The sequence below is a fragment of the Manacus candei genome, unplaced genomic scaffold (assembly GCF_025592945.1).
Source record: "Manacus candei isolate 608988 ecotype Guabito, Panama unplaced genomic scaffold, ASM2559294v1 h1tg000067l, whole genome shotgun sequence".
NCBI classification, from domain to species: domain Eukaryota; kingdom Metazoa; phylum Chordata; class Aves; order Passeriformes; family Pipridae; genus Manacus; species Manacus candei.
Window position 1 is genome coordinate 2,743,104 of NW_026138115.1, and position 14,188 is coordinate 2,757,291.

The 14,188-nt window shown below is 36.7% G+C and overlaps 1 protein-coding gene across 8 annotated transcripts in view; it reads right to left on the reverse strand.

Moving 5' to 3' along the window:
* Positions 1-14,188, reverse strand: part of UNC79 (unc-79 homolog, NALCN channel complex subunit) — a 107,153-nt gene that overhangs the window by 30,174 nt on the left and 62,791 nt on the right. For 7 of the 8 annotated variants that reach the window (XM_051806573.1, XM_051806572.1, XM_051806574.1 and 4 more), the window contains 7 exons: positions 11,737-11,853; positions 9,666-9,749; positions 7,212-7,314; positions 5,346-5,486; positions 1,576-1,614; positions 498-610; positions 328-413 (listed from right to left, as the gene is read on the reverse strand). In XM_051806573.1, coding sequence (XP_051662533.1) covers positions 328-413; positions 498-610; positions 1,576-1,614; positions 5,346-5,486; positions 7,212-7,314; positions 9,666-9,749; positions 11,737-11,853 — 683 coding nt within the window. The remainder of the gene's footprint in view (positions 1-327; positions 414-497; positions 611-1,575; positions 1,615-5,345; positions 5,487-7,211; positions 7,315-9,665; positions 9,750-11,736; positions 11,854-14,188) is intronic. The other variant, XM_051806578.1, reaches the window with a different exon arrangement.

Consider the following 14,188-nt stretch of genomic DNA (forward strand, 5'->3'; position numbering starts at 1 on the left):
CTACTGACCAAAAGATTTTGAGCCAAAATGTTATAAGCAGGATCCTAACTCTTAAGAAGGAATGGGCCACACTACCAATGAATAGAATAGCTCCAGGAGCTGGTGTGAGGTTAAAAAAACCAAAACCAAAAACAAAAAACCAAACTACTAGTGAGAGCAAAACCCAGAAAGAAAATGGTGAGGACAGCTTGCTTCCAGGGAGGACAATACAAAAATTTACTCTGTTTTTGATGATGCAAGTTTGAACTCGAATGAGGAGAAATAATCCACTGTGCATGATAACGCTAATAAAACCAGCACCATTAATACAGCCAATTGTCAACATACCTCTAAGAGCTGGCTCAGAGCAGCAATGGAACTCAGCTCACTGAAGTCCATAAGAGACGTGGCCAAGGTCCTTAAAAAGCTTCCATCTGAAATTCGAAGGACATTTTTGCACTGGCTGCTCGTACAGAGGAAACCAAAGGTCAGAAATGCACTCAGGTATCACACATTACCTTTAATAATGCTCTGGAAGAGCTGAGGGAAGATGCCATTGGGAGCCAGCTGATGGAACACACAACGGAGGAACTGCTTGGCCACACCTGCAGCATTTCCAGGGATCATCATGCTGAAATGAAGGCAAGAAAAAAGAAGAAAAAATTGCATTGCAGATAAAACACTTCTCAAAGCTAACTACAGGGAGAAAATAATGATGCTACTCTATCTAATTGTGGAACTGTTCAGTTTTGAGTGAGATAGTCAATAGCAGAACTGTCCTGATCCCCAGAGAAATTTAGAATATTGATTTTATAACTTCAGATCAACTATGAAGAGCTGAATAAGTTATGTACACATATCTAAAGTATTTGTCTCAATAAATATTTGTATTTGTATTTTTCCTGATTTTCCACTTTTATTTGTGAGTTATCTGAGTACAAAATACAAAATCCTGCTCTCACCTTGTGTATTTCAGTGACACAGGGTAAGGCTCTCTGCTTTACCAACATACATAAGAACAATAAGGAAACAAGCACAATAATATTTATTTGCCTCTTGCAGTTTTCTTCAAGAGCTTAAATACTTCCTCATCACTCATAAATGAATGATTTAATTAAAAAAGCTAAGTATTACCTATTTATTCATAAACTGCACATCTTAACGTGCTGAACAGCTTCTCAAAATGAATTCACCCTATTCAGCATCTGCTTTACATCATAAGACAACACTACCAGGGATTATCCATAGCCAAGGACAATTCATTTGACTGAATGTACAGAGATAGTTCATCGAGACAAATACTGAACACTGGACAAGTTAGAAAAAGCTGCACTGAAATTGCGAAAACCAGGCAGCCTCTTTAAATTACATTTGAATCTGAGTTTTTTCAAGTTTAATACACATGAATAAGGGTTCCTGTTCATCTTCAGAGCACGCATGGTATTTGAAACAAGCGGGAACGAGCAGTTTTTTCCTCTTACTCACAAACCTTACATAACATTTTTAAAAGTTAAATTTAGTTGAATTCAGGGTCAGGGAATATGATGCTTTCGATTCATTGTTTCATTTTTATCAAGGTATCATTTGCTACCATACCTTTCTGCTTGATTAGAAAAACTGGTGCTTGATGCCAACCTGGAATAAAAATAAAAAAGTAACTGAAGCTCATATGCGCTTTTTTGTGTTTCGCCTTTAAGTAAGCCAATAAAGTATTATTTTAAATAAATAATGAACAACAACTTTAGAGAACATTTAAAATGTCACCAGAAAGATCTTCTGCAGAGCATTTAAATTCAGAAAAATAATGTTTGCATGACATATAAACTCTATTCAGTCTTGCAGTTTCACTAATACTTAACAGCTCTAAAGACAAATCTACTTGACTCCCTCCACTAACACAAAGATAGTGAAGTTATTGCCTTAGAGCACATCATGGATAATAACTGATTTTTTTTAGAGGGAAAGAAAGTTTGCCAGAAGGTGCCTACTGACTGAATTGTTTCTGATTAACTCAGCAACACAGACTAAGCAAAAAATTCTCTGCTTGGCAGTCTGAAGTAAGACTCCTAGTTCCAGATTTTGGCACCTACATAACTGTCCTAATTTCAGAAAAACTAAGTTACCTACGAGCTCTGACAAAGTCAAATGAGAAAGACTGTGTTCCCAAAATCAGGTCATTTATTTTAGTACCTAAATATAGACTTTAAAGCTAAATATGGGCATTCAGTGATGAAAACACTGAACACAATCTAAAAGTAAAATCATGCACTTCAATATGCAGGACATGTAAATGAACAGAATCAGGGCTTACAATGTCAAAGCAACACACCTTTAATAATAAAAGCCACTAAAAAGCAATTATAAACATGTACACAGGAAACATCTCTTACTTACAAAATACTATGCAATTTTTACTTTAATCTGCTGTACACTAGTATTTCAGATGGTATAAGACAATATATCTAAGTGGAAAGTTCAGAGAACTACATTATTTTATATCTGCTGATGACCTGGCCTTCAATGTTTATTTTTGATTTATGATCCTTTTAGGTTGTTGCTCAGCCTCTGTTCTGAAGATAGTTTCCTCTCTAAACACCACAGAAAATCCAAAAAGGACCCTAAGGCAGCTCATCTGAATGCAACAGCATAAACCAAAATGGATGGTGATTTTCATTAATTATGCCTGGCAAGCTGGGGACACAGTATACTGTCAACAGTGCAATAATCTCAAACTGGATGGTGCAGGGGATTGAAGATTAAATTGTCTTCAGTTGTGGTAGCATAAATCAGAAAAACTCATTAGAGTTCCTGACTCCACTATTGCTAAGAGGAATCCACACTAAAATACAACATATTAATTCTGCTGTGCAAAGTTTTTTCTGGGTGAAAAGGTCTGAAGCCACCTTCAAGCACTACAGACCTTTATTCTGGAATAACTGTAGCATGGGCTTACATTAAAGCACAGGAGGATTTCTGCAGAATGCAATGAGACTAATCACATGTCCAATGGACATGATACTTGTTTTCAAAAATCTGCTGAAGCATAGAAAAACAAGAACTTAAAATCTTTCTTCTAAAAGAAGTCGAAGTCCAATGTTTTCTTCTCCTTTTGAATTTGATAATGCAAGCATGGGTTTTATGATAAACAAAGTATTTGGTTTCTAACTTTGGAAAAACTTCATGAGACATAAACTACACTGAACACTTGGGAACATCTGAAACTTTGTGAAACGTACAGTTTGTATGTATTTATCATTACTCTAAATATCTTAGTTGCACAAAGGCCATGAACTCCCATCATTACCTCCACTTTGCAGACCACAGAGCAGAACAGTAAAAGGACAGAAGGTAGTAAATGGATGTGTTTAAATCTGTACATGTTAGGAACAGAAGTTAAGCTTTTCAAAGCTCTTCACTACGTCAGGAGTCTAAATGTAACTTTCAAATCCAGCTTTACTGTTTGGAAATCAATAAAATAAGAATCACCAAATCAAAAATCTTAATTCAGGAACCAGAGCATAAACTAAAATGCATGTCAGAATCTTAGGAACATGTCAATCTCTAATCCTCAGTCATTTGAACCCAAAAATTTCTTGTCTTCTGAAAATCACAATAGATGCCCCTTTGTATTTGTGTGTACCCAAATAACTTTTGAAAATCTCTCTGTGTGTTGTTTAGGTATTCTGAAAGACCTTGGATTACCTAACTCCTTGTTTCCTCTTCTATGCATGAAAGTAGAAGTTCTTTTTGTAAGAATAAAAATGCAAAAAGTCTAATTCATTCTCACTTCTGCTGCTAGATGGGTATTTGGAGGTAATGATATGGCACTGCTAGATGAAAGACAGACTTAGGTTATATACATGAGGCACCTGAATGCCTCTCTGCCTGTATATGTTACTTATTTAGCATATATTCAAAATAATTCTTTTGTGGGGAGCCTCTTATTGGACTTAGAATTTGTCCAAAACTACAGCCAGTAGCAACAAGACTAATTCATCTTCCAAATTATTTACTGTCTGTGGCTGTAGTACTGCTGTATTTACAAGAGTCATAGAGAATGAGCAGCATCTGTCTAGATTAGAAACTTTGCCTCCACTGGAGTTAATTAGCAGTGATGGTAGGGAAGTGCAGCCTTGCAATTAATGGAAATAGAGGACTTTAATAGCTTCTGTGTTTAAATGGAATTGGGAGGTAATAGAGAAGCAGGGCTGTGAAGAGCTGTGTCCCTGCAGAAGCCACAGTCAAGCAAATTGAACTTCAGTCACTAAAAAGAACATGGAGGAGGAGAGCATCATTTCTACATGTCTAGTGTTGCTCAGAAATTTATTCTATAACACTCCCAACACACCCACCCCACCTCTGAGGCAAAAAGCCCTGGAAGTGGCCAAGGTAGCAACCACAGGTAATGTGTTTAAGACCTTATCAGAGACAACCTCAGGCAGCAGCTGGTTTGGAAGCCCTCATAAGGAGATGCAACTTGTTACCTAGTCCTAATTAGCATAAAAAATACAGGTGAAAAGCCTGAAGAGTTTCAGGTATGCTAATGAATGATCCTACCTAGGAGTCCTCCAGGAGCAAAGTTCAGAAAACCTGATCACACTTCTGCATAACTTTTAAAGCAGGAATCACATAAAAGTGAAAAATTCTGTCAAAGCAGGAAAAAGGGGGAGCCAAGAGAATTCATTTTTTGTAAGAAGCACAGAAGCTGCTTAAGAATATTACAGCAGAAGCACAGGGCAAAGGTACCATACTTGTTAAGGAAGTCTTCAGAAGAGCAGAAGAAAGTAAGGTGAGGGAGATTATTACAAAAAGAAGGCTTCTTTCAAAAAGATGAAGTCATGTCTCAAATGAAAGCAAATAGGATATAAAAACCACAGGAAGGCAGTTCAAGGAGCAACTAGCAAAGCACAAAAAAACAGTTCAAGGAGCAACTAGCAGGACAAATAAAAACTAACAGTAAATTTTTCTTCACATAAAACAATCAAGAAGTATGCCAATTGCTGCATCAAATACTGCTCAGGTAATAAACAGGGTAGTAAATAAATAAGTGTACTGCAAAAAATCTGAATTTGTTCTTTACATCACTGCTTACAGCGGGACAAACTGGAAAGATTCCTGAGCTGGAATCTCCCTTTGCATAGTAAAAAGGGAAAACATCAAAGGAGCTGCCCAAAATTGAACTAATAGTGGAAGAAGTTACATAAGAAATTTATAAAATTATGAGTAATGAAGACACAGACAGAAACAGATGTTATTTACTTAAGAGTTCTAAAAGATATGCTTTTTTACAGTGAAGGTTATGTAAACCCAATTCCAGGCACAAAATTCTTTCAATCTTATTGGAGAGAGGAAAGTCCTGAATTTACCTTCCTACAGACTGCATGATGTCCAATAGCAGAGGAGCAGCCAAGTCTGGACTAAGGTGAATGAAGGTTGAGAGCACAACTATGGCTAGGCCTAGTGTTTCTTCATCATATTCTTCAAGAATAGCTCCACAGTCATGGCACCTGCAAAGAACAGTTTTTAAAACTGATGTTTACAAATTTAAAACAAAGTATTACTATACATACATCTGTGTATAATTATGTCTTTTAAAATACTATTACTTAGTACATTCTACTCCAAATTTATTTAGAAAGATAATGAAATTGTGTAACAGTCTATAGCTTTTAAACGTTAATGAAGCTTCTCACTAGCTGCACTGGCTGTTTCTTCCGTGAGGAATGAAAGAGGGCCACGGGGCTGGCCTTGTTTTGAGTCCTTCATTGGTAATTGTATTCCAACTCCCTCACTGTATTGGTCTGCTACAGTTTGCACTATCCAAGAGAAACCTGCAGCAGTGAAGACTAGCCCTCAGCAATGTGAGCACAAGCCAATTCCTGTGACTTGGACTCAGGCGAGGGCTCAAGTCCCTGGCACTCTTCTGTTTAGCAGCATAGACACAAACAATGACACTCATAAATGATCTTAAAGAGATGGAACAATTTCACATTGCCCTTCCTGTTAGTCATGAATTATGAATAACAAATTACATGATTAGGAAACAATATGATTGGTTCCCACAGCAGTTACAGCTATTAAGAAATAAATGAAAGGACCTTTCAGGGGCACAGAACCTTAGATTTCAGACAAGTCTACTTTCCCAGGGCAGATTTGCTTCTGAGTCACTTATCCTACCTGAAATGCTCAAAGACAAGTGATGAAGTTCTGAAAGGGCTCCGTAATGTCTAATTATAAAGGGGATGTCAGATTTAGGAGAGATGAGACAGGCTTTCACAACCTAGGAAAAAGGCAAACCAATGTGGGAAACTGGCTCATCTCAGCCCAGTAGGAAGGCTTGCTTAATTTGATCAATCAGTTGCTAATGACTCCAGCAGATTGTGAGATTTTAACTTAATGGAACTGAACAGGCAATTTTCTTGCCTTTGTTACTGAACAGAAAGAAAATATGCCAACAAAGCCATGAAAGTCAAGCTGAGCTGGTCTGTATGTTAATAGGTGGTGCTTAAGCTTTGCTGAAATGGCCAAGGGAAGTGCCACAGACCAGACTAACTTTTGGGATGCTTCACTTAGTCACACAATACAGTCCATTTCCAGTCACAGCCTGCACAATGGTCCTGTCTTTCTCCAGTGATTATCCTTGCATGTTTGGACTGAGCAGGAAAGAACTTGTAGTTTCTCTTCCCAAGTATTGCATGGCTCCCTGATGACTGCTTTACCTCTCCATTAAATGAATACACTTCTGTTTAACATTTCCTTTAGAGGCATTTGAATCAACCAATTAGGGTTTGAAAAAGCTTTGAGGATCAGTGAGTATCAGCTTTAAAAATGCTACACTGATTACACATGATTACGCAATACTGATTTCAACAGAAACCCAAAGGAATTTTTAAATGGAACTTCTTTTTTTTCCCCTAAGACAAAAGTGGTTTCTGATGGATCACAAAGAAGCCTTGATTTAAAATAGGATGGAAAGTGCTTCCCTTGCCATCTGTGCACATGCAATAGCCTGAGTCATCATTTCACCTGGGCAAAATCATCCAGGTCCTACCGAATTAAAACCACATCTTGCTGGCAGTGTTTAGGAAGTGTTTACCTTGGGGTAAAAAAAATTAAGTAAAAAACTTGGCATAGAGATAAATAACAGAATGTTTCCATAAAGTATATCTATACTTTACTTGACATATTTAAAGTTCAACTAGTTCTTTGAAAGGAACAGAAAAAAAACTTACTTGTCAGTCATCATAATGGGCTGGTCATCAGCAAATTCTTCTGGTGCAGGTACAAACATACTGACTATACTGGGTGCTGACAGCAAGCTAGATTTTGTAGCACCTTATGGCAATTAGGGGGAAAAAAAAAGAAAGAAAATCACTAAACAGAAATCCAAAGAGCAAACTTCTAAAGAATAATCATAATGGTTTTACTATGCCTAGAAATAAGAAATAAAGTGTGTCCACAAAAGGACATACAGCACATTCCTTGCTTCTGCCAGATTATTCCAATTACCTGGAACTATCAATTAAAAATAAATAAATAAATCCTTGGTGAAAAAAATATGACAAATAACAAGAAGTTCAGGAAAGTGGGTACAATTGTATCTAGTAGGGAGAGAGGATGGTTCTACAGTTGCTATGAAAGTGGATATCAGAAGATTGTATTCTTCCCCCATACTTGTGGACAACTAACTTTCTACAGTTCTCAGTGACATGAAGAAGAAAATAAGTTCTTATGTCTCAAAATCAGGTCATCAATCTATTCATACCATCCCTAACAGAGCCACAGGAGAGAAACCAGGAAAGAACAGACAGAAGAAATAATTCATGAGTTGAAAAATATTGAATACATTGGAGGGCTGATCATTAGAAATGCTTTCTATTGAAAGTCTTCACAAATATCTTTATTCTTCAAAGCTGAGTTGTTCGCTGGGGGCACAGCCATTGTGATCATGCCAACATACAGGGTTACCTTTGCCTTTGGCATGTTATGATAGATGCTTGTTTTAATAGGAAAAGTTATGTATAATGAAAGATCCAAAGTCCTGGCTTCTGAGAGCATTGCTTTCCAGAATTACAGCAATATGGGTAGTCTGACTGTCTAACTTCTCTCCAGTAAGGAGAGTTTTCCTCCCTTGGTCCCTTTGTTTTCATTAAGAAGACAACAGCAATTGAAAAAAAAAATCCAAACCCAAACAAAACTAAATAACAGACAACTCTCCAGCTAGTCTGATTGCTCAGAAACATTCAAGAATAATCACACTCACTTATGAGCCATCAGAAACTTGGATCAAAGTTACTGTGATGTATGAGCTACATCATTCATCTGCAATGCCTCATGATGAACATTTAAATATTGTTAGCAGTTTCATTCTCCAAGTCACTAAGACAAAACAAGATATTTTGTTCTTAAAGAAAAATATCTCTTTGTTGTCACATGTAGCTGCCATAAAAGAAACAGCATTAACTCCTGTTCCTATACAGCTCAGCTGCAATAACAAAGCCAGGGAGCTCAGCTGATAAACCTCATCGTTATTTATATAAGCTGTCCCTCAAGAGTGTCTCACTCTAAAGACCAATTTATGAAAAGCTCATTTTGTGAATCAATTTTTAAAAGAGTATCAAAGCCCTTTTGATGCCAATTCAACCACAGATTAAATAATTCATTATTGACTTTCTGGTTGCTTCAATCTGTAGATTCAGATTTAATGTTACCATTAGCCTGTTCTGATAATATTTAAGTATGGAAACAGAAGGAAGCTTCTCTGTGTAAGGTTCAGATGGAATTTATCATGAGATAATCCTGTTATGGCAGGAAAGGCATATTTAACATCAGTTCTCAGGCAAAATAATCTAAGAAGCTCGCGCCATTTCTGAAGTCCATATATGTGGAGTGATGAGGGCTTGTTTCACAAGAATAGGACAGGTTTTCAACAAACATTTCACTAAGCATGGAAGGAAACATTTCGTCTACATAGAGAGTTTAGGACTTCATAACTGTCCCCTAAGATTTTATTGGATATGAGCAGACACTTCAGGAAGTCCAGAATACTCCAGTAATGTAGGACAACATCCAGAATGCAAGGAACAGGAACAGATCTTCAGGTTTTTCTAGACAAGTTTTTCCTTTCCCTCACAAATGCATAAAGATCCCTCTGCTGTGACTTTGGAAGTTCCATTGTTACATTCTCTAGATTTAAGTCACCACTGCAGCACACAAATGCTAAAAGCAGTCATAACCCATGTTACGATGCTCGAATAAGACTTAACCACTCAAAATGAAAATGTCCTCTCTTGTTTACTGAAGAGTAGGAAAAAAACCACATGATTTAGGCAAAGAAGGTAGGTCACTGCCTCACTTGCAGGGCTGTAAGAAAGTCTGGATGTACTTCAGCTGAGAGGGAGGAAAGTTCATAAAGAAATGACATTCAACTCTGCACACAGAGTCTTTTATTTCCAGGTTGACAGCCAAAACAAATAACAGAGGAAAGCCAGTACTTCCTTATCAGTTGTTCCTGTCTTAAATTAAATGTTTTGTGTAATAATTTCCCAATAACCTACAGTCTACAGGACAGCTGAGGGCTTTAAAACAGCTGATTGGAACATAAAATTCAGTACCATTTTGTACGAGCTATAAAACTTTCCTGGCAGTCTTAGCAGAGAGACAGGTCAAATGGACACTGAACTAACCTCTGATTCTTAACGGTGGTCCCTCCAAGTCAGGGTTTAGGCAAACAGGAACATTGCACAACCTCTTTCCATGCTGTATCTGCTCTGTGAATAAAGAAAGAATTTCAGTCTCCGGAACCATGATTCTGGCATCTGTCACCAGTCACCAGCACCACAAGTCTTGAACGGTTAAAACAAGAAAAAGACAAATACAACTGCTACTGAAAAAACAAACAAACAAAAGAGTTAATTTTTTAAGCATAGAGAGGAAGGGGAGAGAAAGACAAAAGAAGTCCATAAAGGAAAAAGGACACAGGTAACCAAATAACAAAGAAAGTATTTTAGAAAAATGTCATTTAAAAAGGGAAGGAAGTTCTAACCATAAAGGTTCAACAAGATACAAAATATATGAACCACAAAAAGAGAAAGAGACAGTGTTTAGAAATACCAAGAGACTAGAAGTCAGATATAGTTTGTACTGAAAGAAGCCAGGCACAGAATAATTTTATTCTACAGAGAGCAAGCCTGAGAAAAGAGTGGTTTGAAATAAGCAATGAAAGAGACACACATTACATATCCATGTAATAAATAAATAAATTACTAAAGCATGCATGGACCAAACACAAGTCATATACTTATGTAGGATGAGACCACCTCCTAGTTGGTACATAAATATACCAACTCATATTTTCATTTCTTAAAACTGTGGTGTAACATTGAAATTAGAAATAGTCACACTGAGCATTTAACCCTGAAAAAAAACCCCACTGTTCAAATAATAATTTTACTTTTAAGCTAGTGGTTGAACAAGAGATTGAGAGATGAAAAGCTTTCCAGAAAAGAACATTTTCTTTTGCCTCTCCATGCTTGAAGGCCTTTAGCTGAAATTAATGTTGGGGGGAAAAGTCATAGATGAAGAAAGCTACTAAACTTGCAACAAGATTAACAAGACAGAGTTCCTAAGTGGTGTTGAGTATTTACTCATTTCTCTTGAATACAGGCTAACTACTTCTTGCAGAAAAAAGTAGTAACTTTTCAATCTTTAAAACCCTGTCTGAGAGATTAGCTGATCCAGTTAAGTCTCCTCAATAAATAAACTTACCTGCTGATAGGACAAAACCACCATTGTTATCTTTGACAAATTCTGACCTTTATGATTTAAGGATCTCATGCTGAGCATGCTGTTCAGCAGACTGGAACACAAAGGATAATCCTGAACTACGTACCACATCTTTAGCCACTCTTCAGCTACAAAATTTAGTTTGATGGAACTTCATGCTGAAATCTAAATTGGTGACAAATTTCAACTCAGCTATCCAGAGCTGCTGGTGAGACAATTCAGTCAGCAGAAGTACCACATAACATTTTAAGCATTCCTGCCTCTGGATGCATCTGGATCTGCTGATAAATTCCTAAGTAGCACGATTGTGTAATGCCACTAATATCAAGATGGGCATTGAAATATCTAGCATTTATGATAAACCAGAATGAATCCATTGTTTAGTGACATCTGCTATGAATTTGGTCATAACTGAAAAAGTTTTACAGACGATAAAAACAAATAAAACAAGTAATGAGTAAATGTTGTGTTTAATTCAGTTTTCATTGCTTTCATTCATCTTAAGGGGAGAAAAAACAGTGAGTGAACAGAAACTTCATGTGTTCAGCACGAGCTGGCAGAAACTTCTCTAAAGAGAAACAAAACTGGCTGGTATAAGGCACAACTCTGTGATGTACCAACACCATTGTAAAAACACATGCAAATAAATAATTCCATGCACCAGGGATGAAATCCTATACCTAATTAAATCAACAGTGATACTTCCATTTCTTTCAATGAGGCCAGGGAATAATCCAGGTAATATGCAAAACTGTAGGCACACCACTGTACCAGAGGATCTACCTCCCAAATACGTAACTATTCCAACTCATACCAGGTGAGAATCTTGTACTCACTACAAAGATTCACTTTAGACTTGATCTTGATTACTTATCTGTGATGATAGAACAGAAATATTCCTCTTTTTAAAATGGATTGTTACACAGTAATTGATTTAGAAAATAAAAATAAAGAACAATAAATGCAGCTCACCAGTATCCCAAGTGCTGATATTGTGAGGAGCACTAGACTGGTGTTCCAGCTGCCTCTTCATTAGCTGGTTCATTGTCAGAGCTCCCAAAGAGCCTCTTTTCATTTGTCTGAACTGAGCTGCAAGTCAGAAATGCAAAAGGATTTCAGGAGCTCAGACAACACTTAAAACTACTCTTATTTCCTGATCTTACAAGCCAGCATTATATAAATACTGAAAGGACGATGACTGCTTGCTCTAAGGATCTTTCTCAAGTCAATACACACCTTTCACACAACTACACAGGTTACAATTCTGGCTTCAATGCCATCAGTCAGAAGTGGCTTGGATTCACTGTGTCAACTGTCAGTGCCTTTTTATCTCCAAATATCATGAAAGTTCATCAAAACACTGGGTATCTGTGAAGTGTCAGATGCTACCCCAAAATTCCCATTCTGAGTCAATAAACGTGTTCTTGAATCTCACTCATACACAATGTACCAAGGAAGGAAACTCAGTCTCCTCCTGGCAAAGTAAGGATTGCTGCTCTACGTCTGTGCTCACTGCAAGAAAACAAATTCACTGACACTAGCACTCTCCACCAGCACCCTCCGAGGGTACCACCAGCACCCTTCGTGGGTGGCACAACCTGAACATGACTCCTACATACCCACCACTCAGGCTTAACACCTGCACATTCTGCTGGAGTGTGAAGCCAGCACACCTTTGAAGATGAGACCCTTTTGTAACTTAACTGCCATATTTCCTACACAAAGCTATCTAGCAACAAGCATTCAATTTTTCCTCATCCAACTATTTACTTCTTTAAAAGGATTGCTTTATGAGATATTTCTCACTGGATAATGCTCAAAATCAAAACATAAAGTGGATTTAAAATTTTACACTTTTTGTTTATGTTGATTTGGTGCTTAGGAACATGACTGAAGGGTGGACTTGGCTAAATTACCATGCTAAAGGTAATTTCCAACCTAAATGATTCTATGTATTTTCTATGCTCAAACTGAAGAAGAAACAGATTATACACAATTCCTGAGTTTCTTACTTTTTCCTTCATTCATAAAAAAATTAAAATTGAATGAGTATAATAAATTCACTTGGACAGTTGAGTCCGAACAATATATTTCCACCACTGAAAATAAAATCATTGTTCACAGTACGAAGACAGAGTTTTAAGACCATGCTTGAACAAGGACTGTGAAACTGCTGACACAAATATCCAGGAAAGCTTTTAAAACATTGCCTTAAGTATATGTTTAACTTCTTTCCTCAGTAGGGCCTTAAAACAAGGGCAACAAAGTAAAATCTTTTCCGAATGATTATTTTCATCTGCAACTACATTCAACATCATTAAAAAGGACATTAACATAATATCAGTTAGTTCCGTTCTAAAATTCCAAACAATATCCAGCTAAGCTGTGAAATTAAACTCAGCATTTCACATTATTAACTGTGATGAAGAACTAGAGATAAGGGATAAATTACAACTTTCAGAAAGCTCTGAAGGGTTGAGTGCCTTCTAAAATTGCTCTACTCAGTTTCTATCAGAGACTTTAAAATGTAGAGTAAGCAGAGTACTCCCTCACAAAACATACACAAGTCTTGCATAATAGTAAACACAACAAATACTTCAGAGGAAATCTGCACGCTGAAATTTTATTGGATAAAGTATTTCAAGTTTTCCTCATTATATCCTTTTCAGTGATACCCTTTCAAAGTCCACTTAAATTCTATTTTTGGTCCAAGTACAAACCTCTACAGCATTTTTGCAAAGCAGTCCTGGTGTAACTGAGCTGGCAGAACTGAAGCAGACCAAGAGACCATTCCATATTTCACTTTTAAAAGTTATATTGCAGTTGCCTTTCAGAGCAAATTAGGAAAAAAACAGAATTTCCATCGTTTCCAGGGCAATGATTTTAAATAGATGCTTTATCACTTTATCAAGCACAGAATTTCCTGATAAAAGAACAGTAATTAATGTTAGAACTGACAAGACTGCTTGGAGAGCAGATGACTGTCAAAATAGAGAAAATTATCTCTTTGAATTTTCTTAACAGCTTTTTGTGATTGTAATTAAAAAAATTTCATGCATATTTCACATGATCAGGCTATTGTTGAGTAGGTTTGTATTTCCAGGACTATTTAGCTCATTTCTCAAGGACAGCCATGATTTCAAATATTGATAAGTTAATTAAAAAAATAAAATAAAAAATAAAATAAAAAACCCAAAACACAGAAATATAAAAACCAAACCAAAACAAAACAAAAACCCAAACAAAAAAACAAACAAACAAACAAAACCAAACCAAACCAAAACAAAAAACCAAAGAGCTGCCAGCCTTTGAACAGTGTTGGAGCCAGGCTGATTGCTGTGGATCAGCACGTAACTTTTCATGCCTGTGACTGACTAGTGGCATAGGGAGGGAAGTTTTCCCTTATCAGGTTTTCTCCAACAAA